This window comes from Palaemon carinicauda, chromosome 2 (assembly GCF_036898095.1).
Source record: "Palaemon carinicauda isolate YSFRI2023 chromosome 2, ASM3689809v2, whole genome shotgun sequence".
NCBI lineage: Eukaryota > Metazoa > Arthropoda > Malacostraca > Decapoda > Palaemonidae > Palaemon > Palaemon carinicauda.
In genome coordinates, this window is record NC_090726.1 from 29,368,835 (window position 1) to 29,392,797 (window position 23,963).

Sequence of the window (23,963 nt, forward strand, 5' to 3'; positions counted from 1 at the left end):
GAACAGATTAAAATTAATGTATAGAAAGATATTTGATTTTCATCCATTCATTTAAATGTAACACCAGGAGGTGTTTCAGATACATTCTACAATAGTATTTTTAATCTTTGTTGATATAAGAAAAAACAACCATGAACAAGTGTACTAAACAAAATATTTCATGTTTATGTCCCTTCGTATACAAAATCCCTTATTCCATATATGCCTCATAGCATAAATACAAATAGCTACTAAATACCTGCCCTAAAAATTAGCATCAATTACTACGATGAACAGTACATGAACTTACTATTATTACGATGAACAGTACATGAATTTACTAATATAAGTTAATATATAAGCAAAAAATATAATTTACTTTCAAAGACGGAAATCACTCATAAGTAAAACATACTCTCTCTCAAATCTATTTTTCATGGTAAAAATCTAAGATAAAAAGAAATCTTTAAGAATATACCAAACACTTGATTGCAGTCTTTATATATATGATTTTTTTATTTTCACATTTATCTGTATCAGTGTACAAAAATCAATTATAAGTTAAAGTCAAGTTTTTATTGTGAGAGTTTTGAGTAAAAGGAGTCTAATTAGGTAAATAAAATTTCCTTGTATGAACAATGTTTGTAAAAATTTAATAAAGCTAAACTTTAAGGTTAGGTATTGCTATTAATGATATGATAGATTTAAAAAGGTCTTCAATGAATTATAGATTGTATAAAATATTACAATATTTAAAACAAAAATACAATTTATGAAGGATGAAAAAATGACTATTGGAAGTATGATTAACTAGAATACCCTAAAATACAGACTGAAGGCTACCTTACATTTTGAAAAACACTGATTTTTACCAAACCTCCTGGAAATTAACTCCATTAATAAGTGAGGAGTTGAACTACATTTAATTGCCATCATAACGTTAGGTGAATTTGGGTCTGCTCAGTAATAACTCATACAAATTGCTACTTTCATTCTAATAGATCTTTATTCTGACACACTGACATATAGCATTAATATTTGTTTTTGTAGGAGAACCACTAAATCAAAACTAGCACAAGAAAAAGCTTACACATCTAATATTCATTACTGTCAGTCCTCAATCATTGCTGGGAGTTAGGTAACAGAGACCCCTGCTAAAATAAAAATAAAACACGTAACAATGATGCCCTAGGGTCAGTGAACCCTTTTAACTCCCTTAACCAACTAACAACTTACGGGCAGTCAACTAACACTGCAAACTCTACACTACATTGTTTTCACAAATAGAATTTTTTTTAAGTAATTTAAAAAAGTATGAAAGATATAGAGAGAAAAATGTGGAAGTAAAGCCCAAGATAAGTGAGGCAAAGAGGGCAGCTGACCTAAGGTGGGGTCAGGGATTAGGTCTTCATATGAAGAGAATAAGTAGTAGTTTAGAAAGAAGTGAAGAGAGTAAGGAAGGCTGGTTCAAGAATTGAAGAGACAGTGAAAGATGGAAATGGAAGGTTGTTAAAAGGAGGAGGCAAGGAAAAGTTGGGCGGAATATTTTAAGAGTTTACTGAATGTTGAGGATAATAGGGAGGCAGATATAATTGCGGTTGCAGGTGTTGAGGTGCTGGTGATGGGAGATGAAAATGAGAGAGATTACAAGAGAGGAAGTGAGGAGATCACTAGATGAAACGAGAGTAGGAAAAGCATCTGGTATGGAGGTGTGAGAGCCGAGATGTTGAAGGAAGGGGGTGTAACTGTACTTGAATGGTTGGTGAGATTGTTTAATATGTGTTTTGTGTTGTCAATGGTACCAGTAGATTGGGTTTGTGCATGTATTGTACCACTATATAAGGGTAAGGGAGATGTACATGAGTGTTGTAATTCAAGGGGTATTAGTTTGTTGGTGAAAGTAGTTGGAAAAGTGTATGGTAGAGTACTGATTAATAGGATTAAGGATAAAACAGAGAATGCAATCTTAGAAGTACAGGGTGGTTTTAGAAGAGGTAGGGGTTGTATGAATCAGATTTTTACAGTTAGGCAGATATGCGAGAAATATTTAGCAAAAGATAAGGAGGTGTATGTTGCGTTTATGGATCTGGAGAAAGCGTATGATAGAGTTGATAGGGAAGCAATGTGGAATGTGATGTGGTGGAAGGTTGTTGCAAGCAGTGAAAAGTTTCTACAAAGGTAGTAAAGCATGTGTTAGAATAGGAAATGAAGTGAGCGATTGGTGTCCGGTGAGAGTGGGGCTCAGACAGGGATGTGTAATGTCGCCGTGGTTGTTTAACTTGTATGTTGATGGAGTGGTGAGAGAGGTGAATGCTCGAGTGCTTGGACGAGGATTAAAACTGGTAGACGAGAATGACCATGAATGGGAGGCAAATCAGTTGTTGTTTGCGGATGCTACTGTACTGGTTGCAGACACAGAAGAGAAGCTTGGCCGATTAGTGACAGAATTTGGAAGGGTGTGTGAGAGAAGGAAGTTGAGAGTTAATGTGGGTAAGAGTAAGGTTATGAGATGTATGAGAAGGGATGGTGGTGCGAGGTTAAATGTCATGTTGAATGGAGAGTTACTTAAGGAGGTGGATCAGTTTAAGTACTTGGGGTCTGGTGTTGCAGCAAATGGTGGAGTGGAAGCAGATGTACGTCAGAGAGTGAATGAAGGATGCAAAGTGTTGGGGGCAGTTAAGGGAGTAGTGAAAAATAGAGGGTTGGGCATGAATGTAAAGAGAGTTCTGTATGAGAAAGTGATTGTACCAACTGTGATGTATGGATTGGAGTTGTGGGGAATGAAAGTGACGGAGAGACAGAAATTGAATGTGTTTGAGATGAAATGTCAAGGAGTATGGCTGGTGTATCTCGAGTAGATAGGGTTAGGAACGAAGTAGTGAGGGTGAGAATGGGTGTAAGAAATGAGTTAGCAGCTAGAGTGGATATGAATGTGTTGAGGTGGTTTGGCCATGTTGAGAGAATGGAAAATGTTTGTCTGCTAAAGAAGGTGATGAATGCAAGAGTTGATGGGAGAAGTACAAGAGGAAGGCCAAGGTTTGGGTGGATGGATGGAGTGAAGGAAGCTCTGGGTGATAGGATAGATGTGAGAGAGGCAAGAGAGCGTGCTAGAAATAGGAATGAATGGCGAGCGATTGTGACGCAGCTCCGGTAGGCTCTGCTGCTTCCTCCGGTCACTTGGAAGACCGAGGAGGTAGCAGCAGAAGGGGATTCAGCATTATGAAGCTTCATCTGTGATGGATAACGGGGGAGGGTGGGCTGTGGCACCCCTAGCCGTACCAGCCGAACTCGGTCGAGTCCCTTGTCAGGCTGGGAGGAACGTAGAGAGGAGAGGTCCCCTTTTCTGTTTCATTTGTTTGATGTCGGCTAACCCCCAAAATTGGGGGAAGTGCCTTGGTATATGTATGTATGTAATTTATACTTTTTCTTAACCATACAAAGAGTCCTTTAGTTAGAGATTTTGTTTATCAGTTATGCTACCATTCTTTCCAGACTTGTATCTACATGTTTTCAAGAACAAGATGCATCCTTGTCTAGTATGGGAGCTGGGGTGGTGATACAACAACTTGAGCAGCCACCACAGATCCAAGCACAAAGGTGTCAAGGGACTTTAAAAAAAACTCCTGCAAGTAAAAGGTGAAGGTAGTCAATCTCTTCTAGACTCAGGCCTTCAATAAATGGCCCACTGGAAGGTTCCTCCTGAAAGCGAGGGTTGGGTCAATACCCCTAACCTCTTGAGCCCTGGTCCTGGCAGGCACCTCGACTCGTCAGTTGTGGCGTAAGCTCTACGTATGGTCTCACTAAGTCAGAAAGAGACCGTGTTCCTTGACTGTTCTTTCTTGGACCTGCCACTGCTAAAGAAGTCTTTGACACCCAGGCCTGAGATGTCGGGTTCTTTTCAAATAAAACTACAACGCCATCATGAAACACAAGAGCATCTCATTTTGGTTACCAACTGATGCTTCCCCAAGGGAGGGGATGGAGGACTCAAACCTGGGGTCTTGTGCCACCAGGTTCTGGGTCTTGTCCATGAAGTCTGGCACAAAACTGAGATCTCCTACAAGTCAGCATAGATGACCACATAAGCGAGACGGGGCAACTTGTTGACTCTTTTCCAATGCTCAAGCTCGCAGAAAGACAGTCTTTAGAGTCAGATGTCTGTCTGATGACCTCCTCAAAGGTTCGAACGGGATATACATAAGAGCCTTGAGGATCAAGGTCACGTCCCACTCCAAGGGGCCGAGATTCTTGAGGTGGCAAAGGCTGCTAAAAGCTCCTCACAAGAATATACAACTCCCAGGACAAGGAGAGACCTAAGCCATTCAGTTGAAAGACTATACTCAAGGCCAAGCAGTCTTTGGCAGCCACGACCAAGAGGCGCTTCTCCCAGCAAAGGAAGACAAGGAAAATTCACAATCTATGCTAGAGTTGCTCCGACTAGAGAAATACTGTATTTCCTCTACTACACCAATCACAGAAGATGGCCTACTTAGCCTGGTAGACAACTGTAGAGGATCTCCTGAGATACCCAGAGATGTCCTTTGTAGTTCCTTGCTAAAAGCCTTTAGCTCAGAGGAGATGCTGGATAGTCTCCACCAGTAAAGAGCTAAGGACTCCATGGCATGGTGGTACTGTACTTCTGTCAGTGCGGCTGACAGAAGTGAAGTGTGGACCACGGGAAGTTCTCTTGAGACCTCGACTAGATGAGCAAGCAGATAGGGATACCATTTCGCATGAGGCCATCTGGGAGCCACTACAGTCATTCTGAGTTCTGGCGTAAACAACATTTTGTTGATTAACGGTCAGGCGGAAAGGTGTATACATACCTACTTGCTCATTGATGTAGGCCACTATGGTGGTGCTGTGGCAGATCATCAATACAGGAGTTCCTTGGGTTACGAACAAGATAAGTTCTTACGATGCATTGGAAGTCAATTTTCATTGTAAGTCAGATTTATATACATAACATACAGTACTGTACATACACATAAGCCTTGAAGGAAGTAATTACCCTTTGGTACATGGGCTGTTTAACAGGGAAGTAAGTTTAACGGGAAGTAATGTTAGGCAGCAAGTAAACCACCTTGACATTGGGATGGAAGTCAACTAAGTTGGCAGGATGACCAGGGGCATTATCAAGCAATCTAAAGGTTAGACCCTTCTCAACAAAATACTGCTCAACCTCAGGCAAAAAGTGGTTGAAAAGACTGTCCTCAAATTAACAAGAGGGTCACCCATGCCTTCCTATTAGACTTCCAGATGATGGGATCATTGGGTAACTGACCTTCAAATCCCCTTGATTGCCCTGGAGTTCTCAGTCTGATACACAAGCATAGGCTTCAGCTTACAGTCACCAGAAGCATTATCCCCAAGATGCAAAGTCAGTCTCTCTTTGCCAACTTAGTGTTCTGGTGCAATCTTCTCCTTAGCAATGTAGATCTAGTTCGGCATACGCTTCCAAAATCAGCCTGTTTCATCCATATTGAAGACTTGTTCAGCACAAAAACCACCTTCGCTAATAATCTCAGCCAATTCATTAATTAGGTCACCAACAGCACTGGCAGCTTCACCTTGCACTTCAAAGTTATGCAAATAGGCACAAGCCTTAAATCTCATAAGCCACCCGTACTAGCCACAAACTAATCACTTTCACTCCCCCTCTTTACCTTTTAAGGTCTTATTTCCTGATTCACCATAAGGCTCACTGGAATACGCTACTGATTCCGGTCCTCCAATCAGAGCACTAATAACCTCTCTATCTACAGTCATGAGACCACTGCATTGTTTTGTAATAATCAGCGACTTTGTAGGAGCAGATCCTTTCACATGCTCAACGATGCAAAGTTTATCCTTGATGATAGTCGCAACTGTAGAACAACTAAGGCCTAACGCACAACCTATGAACATAGGGTTTTCCCCTTTATCGTTTAGCTTCACCACGTCCACTTCAATTTCCACCATAATTGGTTTCCTCTTTTTGGATGCACTGCCATCACAAATGTCTCTCAAATGCATTCCAGAGATGACGCAAAGCAAATAAAGGCATAAAAAAAAAAGGCACAAAAAAAAAGTAACACCAAAATCCTGAATGTGTAATGTAAGCTAAGACGGCGAACCGATGCTAAAGTAATACATAATGCACTACTATGCAGTCAGGCAACAGCATTAGCTGTTCTCCGCATTGGCAAGTAGTTTGTCGTATTAACAAACCAAACATTGTTACTCGAAACGGAGTTATGCTGATTTTTTAAGTACTGTACCTTATCGGAGCTTATTCTTAACGGTGAATCGCCATAGCTCAATACCGTTGTACCCGTGGACCTCCTGCTACTGAGCGCCTCCTCAAATGTTTTTGGAATGCTTGCAACCCTAGGAGGGCTGCTTGCATCTCTAGGACGTTGATGTGCAGATGCCTCTCTTCTTCGGTCCATAACCCTGAGATGAGAAGACCAGGTTTTCTAGATGTGTTTTCCACCATTCCTTCAATGCCCTTAAGATCAAAAGCATGTCCAAAGGGAGAGAGTCGAGATGGACTCCCCTGGTGAGGCTCTCCTCATCAAGCCAGCAAGTCAGATCCCCCGAGCCTCTTGACCCAATGGAGTAGGAAGGAACAAAGGATCCCTGTTGGCTGACCAGTGATCCTTGAGAGACCATTGAAGAGATCTTTGGTGGAGAAGGCCATAAGGAACTACCTTCTCCAATGATTAAAGGTGACCAAGAAGACATTGCCAGCACTAATCTGGAACTTTGGTCTTTGCCAAAAAGGTAGCCCCACCTCCCTGAGACTGCTGATGCCATCGTCTGTTGGAAAGACTCTTGCTGCTGCCGTGCCTATCAACATGCTCAGGTACTTGAACCTCTCCTTGAGTATGAGATTTGATTTTTCCTGGTTTACCACAATCCCAAATTGTGGCCAAATGCAAGAATTCAATCTAGATCCTGAAGCAACTGCCACTGTGAGGAGGCTAGGATTAACCAATCGTCAGGACACATCACCAGACGTATCCCTCGCGAGTGGGCTCAAGTAGCTACTAGACTAGGGTGAACACTCGAGTGATCACCTAGGGATTCACACGCAGTCCAAAGCATAGTCTTGAACTGGTACACTGTAACACAGGGGAAAAAATAGAGGTGCTTTCTAGAGCACACACTGACGGCTCAACCTGCAGATGTGTAACAAAGTATTCTCCAGCGTTTAGAACCTTCGCTGCCTGGAGAGTGCACATGGCAAGATCTTGCTTGACCTGTTAGAACGATGAATTCTTGGCCACGCAGATCTGATCATACACCCAGTCCAGGACCAAGTCCACAAGATCTGACCAAAGGATATCCAAATTTAAGGGTGTTTCATCCCTGTTGCCAATACATGATAATTTTATAGATTTTAGCTTTACAGTGCTTGATTACAAAGCTTACATTATGGTAATTCCTTTTTCCCTATTATTTAGGTAGCTTTTGCAATTTGGCTTACCTTTTTACTTACCAAAATAGGTATAATGTAATAATATATGTTATGTTCTACTTTACGTCCAATGTTAAAACTATTGTTAATTGTTTAATATCAGGTGTTCATAGCAAAATAGCTGTTTTTCGTTTGGTTGTTTATAGCCAGACGAATTACAACCAATACTTTCAATGCTTTTATCGTTCTCTTTTGCTTTTTTAGCTTAGAGAACTAGAAGTTGGGATAAAGAGGTGGAGAAAAAGAAGTTAGTTTATATATCTGGTCTCAGAAAGAGAACTTGCATGATATACAAGATATTTTTTTGGGGGGTGAAAATTTGAGTCTCACAATATGCAAGATCGCTAGTTATACAAGTACAGGTATTGCTCGACTTACGACCGAGATAGGGACCGAGAGATGAGTCGTAAGTCGAGTTGGCCGTATGTCGAACTAGAAAAGTGAAGTTTCCGTAGATTTATTTTGATACGTTATGATTCGGCAATCATCTGGATCATATTTTGTCAATATTTTCTTACTGTCTATCATTATTCCATTTTCTTGTTTCATAGGATATCATATGCTCTATAAATGCATTATTGTATTCTATTCATCAATTTTGGAAGCATTTTACAATCGAGTACTGAAAATTTTGTTTACCTTTGGTTATGATCAGCTGATCTGAAAGTGCCGCTACCTACCGTATCAAAATATGGCGTACATACGTATGGCATATTTTTTTTATCATTTCTTAACTTATTAGAAATATCTTCATGATGAATATTACATCAACGCCAATATGTTACAGGAAATCAGTTTCCATACAGTTCGTCTAATCATTAGGTATAATGCGAAATCGTTGTAGCTCTTTCTGTGTGTGTGTGTGTGCTCGCTCTCGCAATCACATATGGGTAGTTCATTTTTAAAGCTTCATACAGTATTGTAGTTCAATATTAAGCCTTTATATTTCATTAGACATAACTGTGTTTAATTGTGGTTTATTAAAGAACGTTTATATTTCATTTTTAAATTTCTTGAGCATATCAATAATCAACAAATACTTTTAATTTACTTTCGGTTGGCATCAGCTGATCTCAAGGTCACGCTGCCGTATTACTATTATGAGCACATACATATAGTGCGAATAACACTGATTTATATAATTTTCTTGACATTCGAAATTTCTTCATAATGCATATTACATCAGCGCCAATATGTTATAGGGTATCACATTTTCCATACAGTTCGTTTATAGACCTTATTATTAGTTATAAAAGGAATACGCTCTCTCTCTCTCTCTCTCTCTCTCTCTCTCTCTCTCTCTCTCTCTCTCTCTCTCTCTCTCTCTCTCTGTATTTTGTTTTTAATTCAGTTGTATCTTCATATTTTTTTTGTTTTAAATTATTAAAAAATTCTATATATCATTATTCCATGTTTCGATTATGGGAATAGTAACGCATCGGAAGGAAATCACTTGATTTGCCTCTCGCCTTCCGCCAGAAATATGACGTCATCAGACTTTTTTTCTTACATTTACGGTAAGTTGTACTAATCTTATAACTAATGATACAGACCACTAAAACACTTGATATCGTTTCTGGGTGTTTCGATGATGGGAATGCTGTAATAAGATTACTCGGTAACAATGAAAGGAAATCATTCAGTTTGTCAGCGCGCTTCCGCCAGATACATGACGTCACAAGTCACGTGACGTACAGTAATCTCTACGAAGAATGACTTGCAAAATATGTAAATTCATTTTCTTTGTTTCTCGCAAGAAATGAAAAGAAAATACTAACTTAACAAACAAAAGTATTTTATTTTTATAATGTAAAAGGAAATATATTATTTTCAAGAAAATATTTGCCCTAAAAGTATATTTTCTTTAGATAAACATCGATCCATTATCAGAGATTAAAAAAGTAGCGTACAGTTAAATTTACGCTACGTAGTACTCATGACAACCGAGACAGACCCTCAAAATACTTTGTATCGTTATTTAATATTTCGATAATGGAAATACTAATATTAATCGTTAGCCTATTGGAAGGAAATCACTGTATTGCCCGGACGCTATACGATGGTGATGTGACGTCACCAGACATAATATGAACTCGACAGATATTAAAACTTTTCTTGATGTATTTTTAACTGAAAATAAATACTGAATATTAACAATAAAAGAAAATAATAATTTACCAAGATAAATCAGTTTATATGTATACAAGAAAATAGATTATTTTCAAGGAAATATTCGTCCTATTTCCGATAAACTTGTGACGTCATCACCCTAAAAAATTGTCGTAAAGTCGAATAGTCGTATGTCACATAGGTCGTAAGTCGAGCAATACCTGTATACAGTATCACAGTAATTTACCTTTTTATTCTTTAGGCCTATAAAGGACTACTTTTAAAAAAAAATTATTTAAATCTGAAAAATATAAAACTTATCTACCCACAAAAACTTGTGATATAAAGAGGAGTCTGCAAAATAGATTTACATGTACAGTAACCATAAATCCACAATGTAATGAGGGAACAATAGGCGAACTCTGATTTCGTAAGGGATTACTGTATATGGATTATGGCATCAAAACTGTGATGACAGAGGCCTGACAGTACTAAATATTTCTTAAGGTACAATATCCTAAAAAATACATAAGTATTCTAGGTACACTGTGCTTACCATTCAGAAGACCTGTGTGCAAGACATTAATCATCACTAAACAGATTAACAAAAAAACAAAAAAGTACTGGAACACTATCTATAATAGCTTAAAGACCTTCTTTCCATAATAAACTTCACCTGGTGAAGCTGAAGATATGTGAAGTATTCCAAGTCGTAAAAAATTAGTGCCTCGGTGAGGTGCTGAAACTTCAGGGTCATGGCATCGCCATCGATGTGAAAGTTCGAGTGAACGCGTGCCATTAAGGCACAGAAGCAAACGTAAGCTTGAGCTTCATCTCGCATTGTGACAAGCAAAGGAGACGCCAGGTCACTCATTCCTTGGCAATAACCAACTGACGGATGATTTAATGCATATCTGCATAAAAGAGAAGGAGGTTTGCACCTGAATAATACAAATTTAGTACTGTATAATTAATAGTACGCATAAAAGTCTAATAACCTCTTATAGAAGATTGGACATTATAAAATACCCTACTGTATATAAACTTGTATTTTTATTGCTTATTTTTGTGTAAGGCTACGTTCAATCAAGCTGGATATTAACTACTTGATATAGTGATGATGTTTCCAGTTACATTAAAAATCACTGATTTTCTTATCATTTTATGGCCTTTTAAGGGTGTTTTATGATGTGTTGTAGGCTACTACTGTGAATCCCTTGATAGACTAGAACATTAGGATAAGAATTTTTATACTACAATGGGTTAATTGTTAAATAGAATATTCTTATACACTAAAAAATGACCACCCAAAAAAACTTTCACCTAAGCTGTTTTTAAACAGAAGTAATAAACCATGTTAATTCATATTTCCCGAAAGTGCAATATTACAGTATTGTATATATGCAAGAACAGTGATTTTATGCCAGCTATTTAAACTTACAAACCCATAGCATCACAAGGAAATATTAAGTAAAACAGCATCTATGATTGGCCAAGAGATAGCTAATGTCTTAACACTCACGTGGTTAAAATATTATACAAGCTCTGCACATTATTGTTATCGTCAGCTCCACTGAAGTACGGATGGTGCCTGTCCGTGCGCAAGACGTCTTTGCAAACCATATTTGTCACATATTTCACTTCTTCACTTATCTGTCACACAAAAGCACAAACTCAGCATACTAAACTAAACATGCATTAAATTATCATATCATTAGTATATATTTCTGTGAAAATACAAAGTTTACTTTGCAGAAATCAAAATGCAAAGCTAAAAGAGAAATGCAAACAAGCATGGTATAACAGCACTTGTAGCTACATATTAGGCAATAAGCAAAACCAGTTCTATCTAGGCAAGTCATCACAGTAAAAATATTATAGATTTACATATGGTTAAGAAATAGTGTCATATAACCTAGACCACAAGTTTATATAAAAACACTTCATTGACAAAAGAAAAGTAAGGATATATCATAAAACTTGCCACCTAGCACAAAAGATGGTAAAACAGTTAATTAAGAGAAAGTTGTATAAAGAAGGACTCGGGATTGTTTTCACGTTTATCGGTTTGCTTGTGCTTCACACATTCTGAGATAAAAGAATCCCAAGAGACTCACTTTTACATAGTTTTAGGGCTTTCGTCTTGACAAAAATTATGACAGCTGGCTGGAGATGAGCGCCACCCTTTTGTTACCCTTGATTTTATAGGTACATTACAGGGATTAAGTCACCTATCATATTCATATTTTCTTGCCTCTAACAATTCAGTGTGAACTTGAAGATCTACAAAGAACACGTTTAACTCCGAATAGTTAATACATTGTTCTTACCCTGTAAGTAACCTGCATCTGTAAACATGGTACCTACCACAGCTCAAGGAGTTCAAGTCAGCTAATAAATAATCCTGAACCAATTGCAAGTGACAAAGTTTCCCAAGAGTGTGAGATGAATATCACAGAAACATTAGGTTGACAAAAGGGGCATTATCTGTAGAAACTTTTGCATAAGAAACCTCAGGTTCCTGTCCTCCGCTTGGAAAAATTGGGTACCAATAGTGTTCATATCATCCTAATCTTAAGACTCAAGTACTGACTTAACTGTGAAAGCCTTGATGATATAAGTAAATGTCTGTCAGAGATGAGACTTTTAAGCTAATTGACGGAATACCTAGAACCTAATACACTGTCATGTACCTATACAATTAAAAGAGAATTGGAAGACAATGGAAATGAATGGGTTAGCCTAAAAGTAGAAAACCTGTAGCTAGAGTCTTCCATTCCAATAACACAGAGCTCAAGTCACACATGAAATTCTCATGTTTATTGGTGACTTGACTAAAAGTTCGGAAGTGTGATGAAGAAAAAATCTTACGGGGTTTTTTTTTACCCTCCATGTTCAAAAAGGTAATTTTAGTCTTCGTGCTTGAGGTCTCTCAAGAGATGCAAGATCACTTGGCTAGAGAACCACGATTTCTTAATATTTCCTTCCTCCAGAATAGGGTAACCAAGCCCACTGCTCATAACCTCTGCTAATACATTAGGGTATTCTAGTAAAATTTTTCCATTAAACTTTTGAAGCCCCCAAAAACCTAAGAAATCTTCAAGATTTAAAGTAAAAATACCCTATGATATCAAGGAAAAGAATATAAAACCTTCTCCATCTGGTTTTAAAGTCTGATGTTACCCATTATGTAATGAATCCTATAATACAAAGGTATAATACTGAACCTTGGAGAATTTCCACAACCTTCATTAGAAGAGTACAGATTTGAACCTGAGAATTAATAAGATTTATGCACAATCCTGCCAGCTAGTCACCTTATGAATGAAGGTTAACTTTAATTAATTAATTTGTTGTGAAACTTTCTTCTCTCTTAATTACTTATCATGATAGCAGCAAAGATATCAACATCTGGAGGGCAATATGATTAAAGAAGAGTTCAGAGTTCAACACAACAGAATTTGAGTAAAAACCAAGAATAAATCTTAGGCTATCAAATTCTATTTTTTATAATAAAATTCTAATACTGTACATATTTCTGAAAATATATCAACATCCGGAGGGCAAGATGATTAAAGAAGAGTTCAAAGAGTTCAACACAAAAGAATTTGACTAAATTCCAAGAATAAATTCTAGGTTTTATAATAAAATTGCAATACATATTTCTAAACATATTTTTCCTCTCAATTATTCTGGATTTTACCAAGTTACGGTTCTGAGACGAACATAGTTAACCTTTCTCCTCGTTTTTCTCACTTTGTAACTTACTTTACCCTCAGTACCCATGAACAGTTCATAAGAGGCCCTCTTGAGGGACATGAGAACTTGGGTGAAGTCCCACAGTGGTGATTTAAGTTCCCTGGGAGGACATGACTGTTCAAAGCTCCTCATGAACATAGACAGTTCCTATGCTGAGAGATAGCCTTTTACTGCTGAGACTGAGAGGAGTTTCCTCCAACGGAGATAGATGAAAGAGTTAGCTGCAGTATTACTTACAGACTGACTCTGACTGAAGAAGTAGCCCTTCTGCAAAACCAGTCACAGAAGATGTCCCACTTTCCTTGGAAGATGGATTTAGAGGACCTATGCAGGTATCCAGACTCTCCAGAGTACGGCCTCTCGAAAAGCCTATCGCTAAAAGGAGTTGCTAGATACTCTCCACCACTGAAGTGGGAGAGAGGTTGGGCCACAGGGGTAGTTCTATCAATGCCTTGAAGAGGAAGATTAGCAGATCTGGGTACCATTCGGCATGTAGCAATTTGGGGTATTCAGGGATTCGGGGTCACCAAAACTTGGTTATCTTCAAATCTGTCAAAAAACATGGTCATTTATATTGCCTAATGGACCTGGAAAGGCATCCTCTAAAGCTGCTGATGGGTCCACTGCTGGAAAGCAGAAAACTGAGAAGTTTTTATTGAGGTGAGTGACAAACTTTATTGACAAAGAACACCACAAAGTCAAAAGCTTCTCTGCTACTAGACGGTGATGTGACCAATTCGCTCTTACAATATGTTCCTGGTGACTGAGCTTGTCAGCCATTACGTTCCTCTTGCCCAGAATGAATCATGCAGACAGTTCTACTGCATTATTGAGTGCCCCTTCCAGTAACTGCTTCGAAAATTTGTAGAGGTGTCGTGAAGCAGTACCTCATTGCTTGTTGACGTAAATCACTATAGTTATATTGTTATTCATCAATGCTACCTAGTGACCTATCAGGTACTGTTGGAATGCTTGCAGAGATGAAAGTGCTACTTGGTGCTTGGGTGCTGATCATATGTATACAGTATATAGTCAATCTATAGGGAATTTCCTTTTCCTTTACCTCTGCCAGACTTGAGAAACCTTTAAACAAGAGGGCGATCTGTTGACAGATGTATCCCTGGGCAGCCCACAGATGGAGGTTGAGAAGTTTCTGCAATGATGCTTATTTTGGCAACGTTCGGTTGAGGCCTCAGAGCATCCATGGGATGTTTCCCTCCTTGACACATAGCTATAATGTGAAGCAAGGTCCTTCCCACAAGCAGGAATGGAACACCTGGGAGATGGATGTTTCTTAGCCAGAAGATATGGGTGCATAGGCAGACCCTTTGGCGAAGATATTGAGCGATGAGAAGTAGGTGATCCTTGTTCCGTGACAAATTCAGTATCACATGCCAAACAGCTTACACATATTGAAAAGAGAAAAAATTAATAAAGCCAAGTCAAGAGATGCAGAAAGTATGTTAATACTGCTCAGCAACTGAAATCAAAGTGGCTGCTCAGTGTACTGTTGGGGGTGGGGCTTACCCACCACATGATAGTACTAGGAGTGGGGCTTACCCTCTACATGACAGTAACTACAGTTGAACCTCCAAATAATGGACTAATATGGGGAAGGGGTGTCAATTATCGCTGATAGACCGTTGTCGCCACAATATATTTCCCAAAGCATAAAATCAAGTAAAATTATACCAAACTGTATAGGCTACAGGCCTATATACAGTATGCCCAACATCTTTGGTAACATTAATACGAGCAGCTGAGATTAACACGCTTTTGTTTTAACTCATGGATGACATAATTAAAGAATGTGAATAACATGAAAATCATGGAAATAACGTAATGTAAATAAGGAATGCAAATTAAATAAAACTCGCGAAAACAAAGATAACTTCAAGCATGCGCCAGACCAAAACAAACTGAATACAGTGCCGGAGAGCACTAGCTAGTAATATGGGAACTACTAATACTCTTGCCCAACTATTAAAATCGAAAAAAATTGTAAAAAAATTATACCAGAATATTATAGTGTATGTAAATAAGTTAATAAGTGTAAATACCATATATGTCTGCGTCTAAGATTATCCTTAGATTAAATGAGGTCAAAATTTAAAGCAAATTTCAGTTAAATTCACCTCAATTACTTATCTAGTATAAGACTACTGCTAAATTACTAAACCATCTGTGTATAGGTTAGGTTTTCGTTACGTAAGGATGTTATTAAAAATTTTGCTTTCTTATACTTACTGTATCCTTAGAAATAAAAAAAAAAAAAAGGAAAGCCAATTCTATACGTATTATATTTTTTCTACATAAAATACCAAAAGAGGAACCATTTTGTTAAATTATGTTTCATTGACAACCACAATGAAAAAACAAACGAACTCATTTATACATACTAGAGATGACTAACGATACTTAATATAAGTAGGTTTAAATACTTTTTATTTCTATGTGTGCACACCCTTGATAGGGGTAGCCTAGCCTGAAATAACTGACAAAAAAAATCAGATGACGATGTTTAAATTTCCTCAGCTGGAATCACATATGTAATTTACAAACTTATTTAAAACATCTTAAAATAAATACTGCACAAATATCATAGATTACCAAAGTTTACATACAGTTTACTAAAAGCTTTTAATGTCCTTACGTATCAACTGGATATGTAAACGCCTTAATTTGTTTGTTCATCCATTGTTTTTAGCAATGAAAGTAGCTAAGCAGTAGGTTTCCTTTTAGCTGCCGTATGTATGAAAAACATGATATGAAACCGTTTCACTTATTCTATTTTCAATTTCAAAAGGATACAGTGAGTAAAAAATTTGCAATACACATCAGCTTTACATATATAATGAAAACGATTTGTTATTTATATGTGAGCATATCCTCGAGAGCAATACCTTGAAATCACCCAAGTGTATTTACATGTTATCACATCGGGTCGTATAGAAAAATGTTCATTTCATTGATATAGACTTATTCCTCGAATAGGCTATTTATTACGAAGGTATACCAATAATAAGGTACAACTCAAACCATGATGTCTGCTTCTTCTCATGTGACCTTTGAAAATGGAACACTACTCTGGTTATCTGGATTGAGTCCATTATATCCAAAACCCATTATAACCATGTCTATTACTGTAAGGTTCTACTGTACTTGCACCTCATTATTAATCTTAACAGATGAGTTCCAGCTTCACTGAATCACACTCCTTTTCAAGGAAATACGTTTGTATTCGTGAAGGAACAAATTGGTAATTTTCTCTACAAATTCATCTTCCAGGGATTTGTCCAAGATTGTCAAGAACTACATTTTCATTGTAAAACTCCCTCAATTTTAGAAGGAATTTTATTACATACCTTAAACTACTATCTAAACACCACCACAACTCGTAAAACTGTATTCTAGACAATTACCACTGTTCTGATCCCTAACCAATTACAACTAAAATGATCCTTAAATAATCACCATTCCTCTGATCCCCAAACAATTATTACTGCTCTAAGCCCTAGACCTAAACCATAGGTATCAACTCTGATCCAGGAAGTAAAGTAAATGACAAGGGGTTAACTACTGTACTGAAATTGTTCAGTGGCTACTTTCCTCTTGGTAAGAATAAAAGGGATTCTTTAGTCATGGTAAGCAGCTCTTCTAGGAGAAGGACACTCCAAAATCAAACCATTGTTCTCTAGTCTTGGGTAGTGCCATAGCCTATGTACAGTACCATGGTCTTCCACTTTCTTGGGTAGAGTTCTCTTGCTTGAGGGTACACTCAGGCCCACTATTCTATCTTATTTCTCTTCCTCTTGGTTTTTAAAGTTTTTATAGTTTATATATGAAAGATTTATTTTATTATTCATTTCCTCATTTCCTTTCCTCACTGGGCTATTTTTCCTGTTGGAGCCCTTACGCTTATAGCATCCTGCTTTTCCAACTAGGGTAGTAGCTTAGCAATTAATAATAATAATAACAACAATAATATTATAATAATAATAATAATAATAAATAGACAAGAGAAATTTGCTATGCAAAAGAAATTTGTTATCACTACAATTTATCTTAAAGCTGAGACAAGTAAGGAAATTGTACCTTGTCAGGATCATTTATATAGTCTTGCCAGACAAGTTTCAATGACTCATACTCTTGAGTCTTCTTCTTCATGTAGTCCAATCTTTCTCGACCAGTCAGGCCCTCTGGGTAGACATTTAGTAAGTGTTTCCATACTACTTTCCTATTGAAGAAAAAATCAAATGTATCTTCAATAAAATTCCATTGAGCTACTATTAAAGTGCTGTGTAGAGATGAAAGCAAAATACAAAATACCAATGAATACAAAATCTTTAACTAAAATAGCAAGTTAATTCACACATCTGGAGAGCAGTGTGAAAATATTATTTACAGTTTCGAAAGTTTCCATTATAGGAATTTCTTAACAAAATTATTTTACTTCTTTACTTACTAATTGAATTAATAAAATATCAATTATCAAAAAAGTTTAGACAAATTAAACAGGTATTGCATATTACAAGAATCTAAGACAAGAAAATAGAAATCCAACTAACCTTAGAGAAGGTTCGAGGCCCCCAAGGTAAACGCACAACCTCAATTCTTTGGGGTGAGAAAGTTGTCCGACCCTATCTAACATCTTCTGAAATTCAGAATCTGTCAATGGAGGTCTTGGAGGTCTAAGAGAGGCTTCATCTGCTTCATCATTCCAACTTAGAGCTTTCTGGACTATAGAAAGCGTCTTTTCCATCTGCAAAAATTAAAAAAATTTCTGAAGATTGCTATGACTTGAAACTACAGTGGTAAAAAATTAAAATTAAAAAATAACTACACTGTACTTAGTCTCATGCAATCAAAGTACTGTATGGTGGTAAAGTCTGATTCCTATATAAAAATCAATGGAATACTCTTAAAGGATTTTATATCAAAATCCTCTCTACCGCTAGAGAGTTATGGGGTCCTTTGACTGGCCAGACAATAGTACACTGGATCATTCTCTGGTTATGGTTCTTTCCCTTTGCCTACTCATACACTGAATAGTCTGGCCTATTCTTTACAGATTCTCCTCTGTCCTCATACACCTGACAACACTGAGATTACCAAACAATTCTTCTTCACCCAAGGGGTTAACTTCTGTACTGTAATAGGCCAGTGATTACTTTCCTCTTAGTAAGGGTAGAAGAGATTCTTTAGCTATGGTATGCAGCTCTTCTAGGAGGACACTCCAAAATCAAACCATTGTTATCTAATCTTGGGTAGTGCCATAGCCTCTGTACCATGGTCTTCCATTGTCTTGGGTTAGAGTTCTTTAGCTTGAGGGTATACTCAGGCACACTATACTATCTAATCTCTCTTCCTCTGCTTTTGTTAAATTTTTCAAAGCTTATATATGAAACATTTATTTCAATGTTGTTACTGTTCTTAAAATATTTTCTTTTTCTTTATTTCCTTTCCTCACAAGGCTATTTTCCCTGTTGGGGACCCTGGGCTTATAGCATCTTGCTTTTCCAACTAGGGTTGTAGCTTGGCAACTAATAATAATATGTTATTTTTATTAATAAAATAAATTTTTGAATATACTTACCCGATAATCATGTAGCTGTCAACTCCGTTGCCCGACAGAATTCTATGGAGGGATACGCCAGCTATCACAATACTAGAAGGGGGTGTAATTACCAGCGCCACCTGTGGCCAGGTACTCAAGTACTTCTTGTTGACACCTCCTCAATTATTCCTCGGTCCACTGGTTCTCTATGGGGAGGAAGGGAGGGTCGATTAAATCATGATTATCGGGTAAGTATATTCAAAAATTTATTTTATTAATAAAAATAACATTTTTCAATATTAAACTTACCCGATAATCATGTAGCTGATTCACACCCAGGGGGGTGGGTGAAAAACCAGTGTACAAGACTAAAGGATAGCTAAGTATCCCGTATTTCATATAATCAGTTATCCACAATAACAATGAAATAATAAGTACCTGGTAAGGAAGTCGACTTGAACCGTTACTCTGCCTTTAATAAGATCGTCTTCCTTACTGAGCGCAGCGTTCCTCTTGGGAGGCTGAATCAACTCAAAGGTGCTAAAGTATACAGGGCTGCAACCCATACTAAAGGACCTCATCACAACCTTTAACCTTGGCGCTTCTCAAGAAAGAATTGACCACCCGCCAAATCAACAAGGATGTGGAAGGCTTCTTAGCCGACCGTACAACCCATAAAAAGTATTCAAGAGAAAGGTTAAAAAGTTATGGGATTATGGGAATGTAGTGGCTGAGCCCTCGCCTACTACTGCATTCGTTGCTACGAATGGACCCAGGGTGTAGCAGTACTCGTAAAGAGACTGGACATCTTTGAGATAGAATGATGCGAACACTGACTTGCTTCTCCAATAGGTTGCATCCATAACACTCTGCAGAGAACGGTTCTGTTTGAAGGCCACTGAAGTAGCCACAGCTCTCACTTCATGTGTCCTTACCTTCAGCAAAGCAAGGTCTTCTTCCTTCAGATGAGAATTTGCTTCTCTAATCAGAAGCCTGATGTAGTAAGAAACTGAGTTCTTAGACATTGGTAGAGAAGGCTTCTTGATAGCACACCATAAGGCTTCTGATTGTCCTCGTAATGGTTTTGACCTTCTTAGATAGTACTTAAGAGCTCTAACTGGGCAAAGTACTCTCTCCAGTTCGTTCCCCACCATGTTGGACAGGCTTGGGATCTCGAACGACTTAGGCCAAGGACGGGAAGGAAGCTCGTTTTTAGCCAAAAAACCGAGCTGCAAGGAACATGTAGCCGTTTCAGATGTGAAACCTATGTTCCTGCTGAAGGCGTGGATCTCACTTACTCTTTTACCTGTTGCTAAGCACACGAGGAAAAGAGTTTTTAATGTGAGGTCCTTAAAAGAGGCTGATTGGAGCGGTTCAAATCCTGATGACATTAGGAACCTTAGGACCACGTCTAGATTCCAGCCTGGAGTGGACAACCGACGTTCCTTTGAGGTCTCAAAAGACCTAAGGAGGTCCTGTAGATCTTTGTTGGAGGAAAGATCCAAGCCTCTGTGGCGGAAAACCGCTGCCAACATACTTCTGTAACCCTTGATCGTAGGAGCTGATAGGGATCTTACGTTCCTTAGATGTAACAGGAAGTCAGCAATCTGGGTTACAGTGGTACTGGTTGAGGAAACTGCATTGGCCTTGCACCAGCTTCGGAAGACTTCCCATAAAGACTGATAGACTCTGAGAGTGGATGTCGTCCTTGCTCTGGCAATCGCTCTGGCTGCCTCCTTCGAAAAGCCTCTAGCTCTTGAGAGTCTTTCGATAGTCTGAAGGCAGTCAGACGAAGAGCGTGGAGGTTTGGGTGTACCTTCTTTACGTGAGGTTGACGCAGAAGGTCCAAGCTAGGAGGAAGAGTCCTGGGAACGTCGACCAGCCATTGCAGTACCTCGGTGAACCATTCTCTCGCGGGCCAGAGGGGAGCAACCAACGTCAGCCGTGTCCCTTTGTGAGAGGCGAACTTCTGAAGTACCCTGTTGACAATCTTGAACGGCGGGAATGCATACAGGTCGAGATGGGACCAATCCAGCAGAAAGGCATCCACGCGAACTGCTGCTGGGTCTGGAATCGGAGAACAATACAAGAGGAGCCTCTTGGTCATCGAGGTAGCGAATAGATCTATGGTTGGCTGACCCCACAGGGCCCAAAGTCTGCTGCAAACATTCTTGTGAAGGGTCCACTCTGTGGGGAAGACCTGACCCTTCCGGCTGAGGCGATCTGCCATGACATTCATATCGCCCTGAATGAGCCTCGTTACCAGCGTGAGCTTTCGATCTTTTGACCAAATGAGGAGGTCCCTTGCGATCTCGAACAACTTCCTCGAATGAGTCCCTCCCTGCTTGGAGATGTAAGCCAAGGCTGTGGTGTAGTCGGAGTTCACCTCCACCACCTTGTTAAGCTGGAGGGACTTGAAGTTTATCAAGGCCAGATGAACTACCAACAACTCCTTGCAATAGATGTGAAGTGTCCTTTGCTCCTGATTCCATGTTCCCGAGCATTCCTGTCCGTCCAGTGTCGCACCCCAGCCCGTGTCCGATGCGTCCGAGAAGAGACGGTGGTCGGGGGTCTGAACAGCCAATGGTAGACCTTCCTTGAGAAGAATGCTGTTCTTCCACCACGTTAGAGTAGACCTCATCTCTTCGGAAACAGGAACTGAGCCCGTCTCTAGCGTCATGTCCTTTATCCAGTGAGCAGCTAGATGATACTGAAGGGGGGCGGAGGTGGAGTCTCCCTAACTCGATGAACAGGGCCAGCGATGAAAGTGTCCCTGTTAGACTCATCCACTGCCTGACTAAGCATCGGTTCCTTCTCAGCATGCTCTGGATGCATTCTAGGGCTTGGAAGATCCTTGGGGCCGACGGACAAGTCCGAAAAGCTCGACTCTGAAGATCCATACCCAAGGAGACAATGGTCTGGGATGGAACGAGCTGAGACTCCTCAAAATTGACCAGGAGGCCCAGTTCCTTGGTCAGATCCATAGTCCATTTGAAAATCTCCAGACAGCGACGACTTGTGGGAGCTCTTAAAAGCCAGTCGTCTGACGGAGCCGGACACAAGATCATGATACTGCTGCACAGTCTGTAAACTGTCAATCATGGGCAAGCGAGGAAGTACAGTGACGACCCGAATCTGTCTAGACTGTCTGGGTCGTACAGACAACTCCTTAACGGGTTGCTGAGGTTGCCGCACTGCGTCACAACAAGTCCCTTCTGTTGGTTGTTGAACGTCTTCCCCGTGACACATTGACTCCGTAAACAAAAAATCCTCTAACAAGGACTAAGCTTGGACTGCATGTCATGCAACACAGCTCAAGGTCTATGGGAGCAGGTGTGGTAACAGACGGGATTAGCGGCTGAAGTGGAACCATTACCTTCCCTGTAAGCATGTTATGCTTAAATAAAAGTCCATAAGAGGTTATGCAGCTAAAGGCTCCCTCCAAATGACAGAGTCCTCAAGGGAATATCAGAAGGAGGGAGAAAAGAACTTTCTCATCTACAGGGACCTTATCCTAGAAAAGCTAAGTTCTCTGAGTGAGGGTTCACTGGTGCAAAAGCAGCAGACTAGAAGGCAACGTTATGAAACTGCTTGACAGTCTAGTGAGTTGGCAACAACCCAAGATGTGTTGAGAAGCATGCGGTAAGGTATGCAGAGCATGATGTATGCAGAGTATGCTGTATGCAGAGCATGCTGTATGTAGAGCATGTTGTATGCAGAGCATGCTGAATGCAGAGCATGCTGTATGCAGAGCATGTTGTATGCAGAGCATGCTGAATGCAGAGCATGCTGAATGCTGAGCATGTAGTAAGCAGAGCCTGCTGTAAGCAGAGCCTGCTGTAAGGAAAGCAGAGCGTGTGCATGGCGTTTAACATTTCTCAGAAATTCCATGACCAGTGCTAGAGTGCTTTATGCATGCTTGCATGGGGTTTAAACCATGGTATGAAAATGGAGGTAAGGTATGCTGAACAGCAGAGTCAGAACGAGCTGGAACAACAAAAGTTGTGGTTTCCTCTTCAAGACTCCGATGAGGGAACACCTGAGGCTCAGTCTGCAAAGGCTGAATAAAAGACAAGCAGAAGGAAGGCGCATGGGTGGAGGAGGCTGACTCCTAGCATGAGTGGTTGAACCCAAGGGTTGCGCTTGCTGAGCGGTTGGCGGAAGCGGAGTAGCAAGTTCCAGTTCCTGTGGTGTGAGCGGAGCGCGATGAGGAAGAGGCTGCGCAGAACAAGGTAAATGTCTCGCAAGCTGAGGCTCCTGAGGCGCAAGGCTAAGGTGTTGTGGTGCTTGCCTTGTGGAGGGTTGAGCTCGTTGCAGCAAGAGCTGAGGAGACTGACTCATGGACGGGAGAGGTTGTTGTACCTCAACCGAGTGTGCATCACTGGTGGAGCAGCAAGTGGAGGCGGAGGAAGAGAGGTATAATCCTCCTGATCCCAATGTAAAGGTTGCCTTAAGGAAGGCGGAGGCTGAACACCACAGGGAACAGCAAACTCAGCACGTGGCTCAACATCGTACGCCTGGCAGGTGGAACTGCTGGCAGGTGGTACTGCGATCAGGCGGAGCGAGTGTAGGTGGAGGGAGTGTAGGCGGAGGCGGAGGAGCAACACTCTCAGCCCGACACTCACGCATCAAGTCCGAAAGCTGTGCTTGCATGGACTGTAGTAGAGTCCACAACATCGTACGCCTGGCAGATGGTACTGTGATCAGGCGGAGCGAGTGTAGGTGGAGGGAGTGTAGGCGGAGGTGGAGGAGCAACACTCTCAGCCCGACACTCACGCATCAAGTCCGAAAGCTGTGCTTGCATGGACTGTAGTAGAGTTCACAACATCGTACGCCTGGCAGGAGGAACTGTGATCAGGCGGAGCGATCATAGGCGGGGGGGAGTGTAGGCGGAGGCGGAGGCGCAACAGTCTCAGCCCGACACTCACGCATCAAGACCGAAAGTTGTGACTGAATGGACTGCAGTAGAGTTAACTTGGGGTCGGCAGACACTAAGTTCTGCTGAGGTAAAGCCTTAACAGCAGAGATCTGTTGTGGCAGAACCTTACTCCTCTTAGGCGGAGTGTAATCAACTAATGACTGAGGAGAGTCAGAGCT

General features: G+C 39.9%; 1 protein-coding gene across 1 annotated transcript in view; it reads right to left on the minus strand.

Annotated features, from left to right (window-relative positions):
* The window catches only part of LOC137623353 (TBC1 domain family member 25), an 89,725-nt gene that overhangs the window by 12,203 nt on the left and 53,559 nt on the right, over window positions 1-23,963 (minus strand). The window contains exons 5-8 of the mRNA XM_068354186.1: window positions 17,878-18,071; window positions 17,405-17,546; window positions 11,073-11,203; window positions 10,227-10,464 (exon numbers count right to left, since the gene is read on the minus strand). Of these exons, the coding sequence (XP_068210287.1) occupies window positions 10,227-10,464; window positions 11,073-11,203; window positions 17,405-17,546; window positions 17,878-18,071 (705 nt within the window). The remainder of the gene's footprint in view (window positions 1-10,226; window positions 10,465-11,072; window positions 11,204-17,404; window positions 17,547-17,877; window positions 18,072-23,963) is intronic.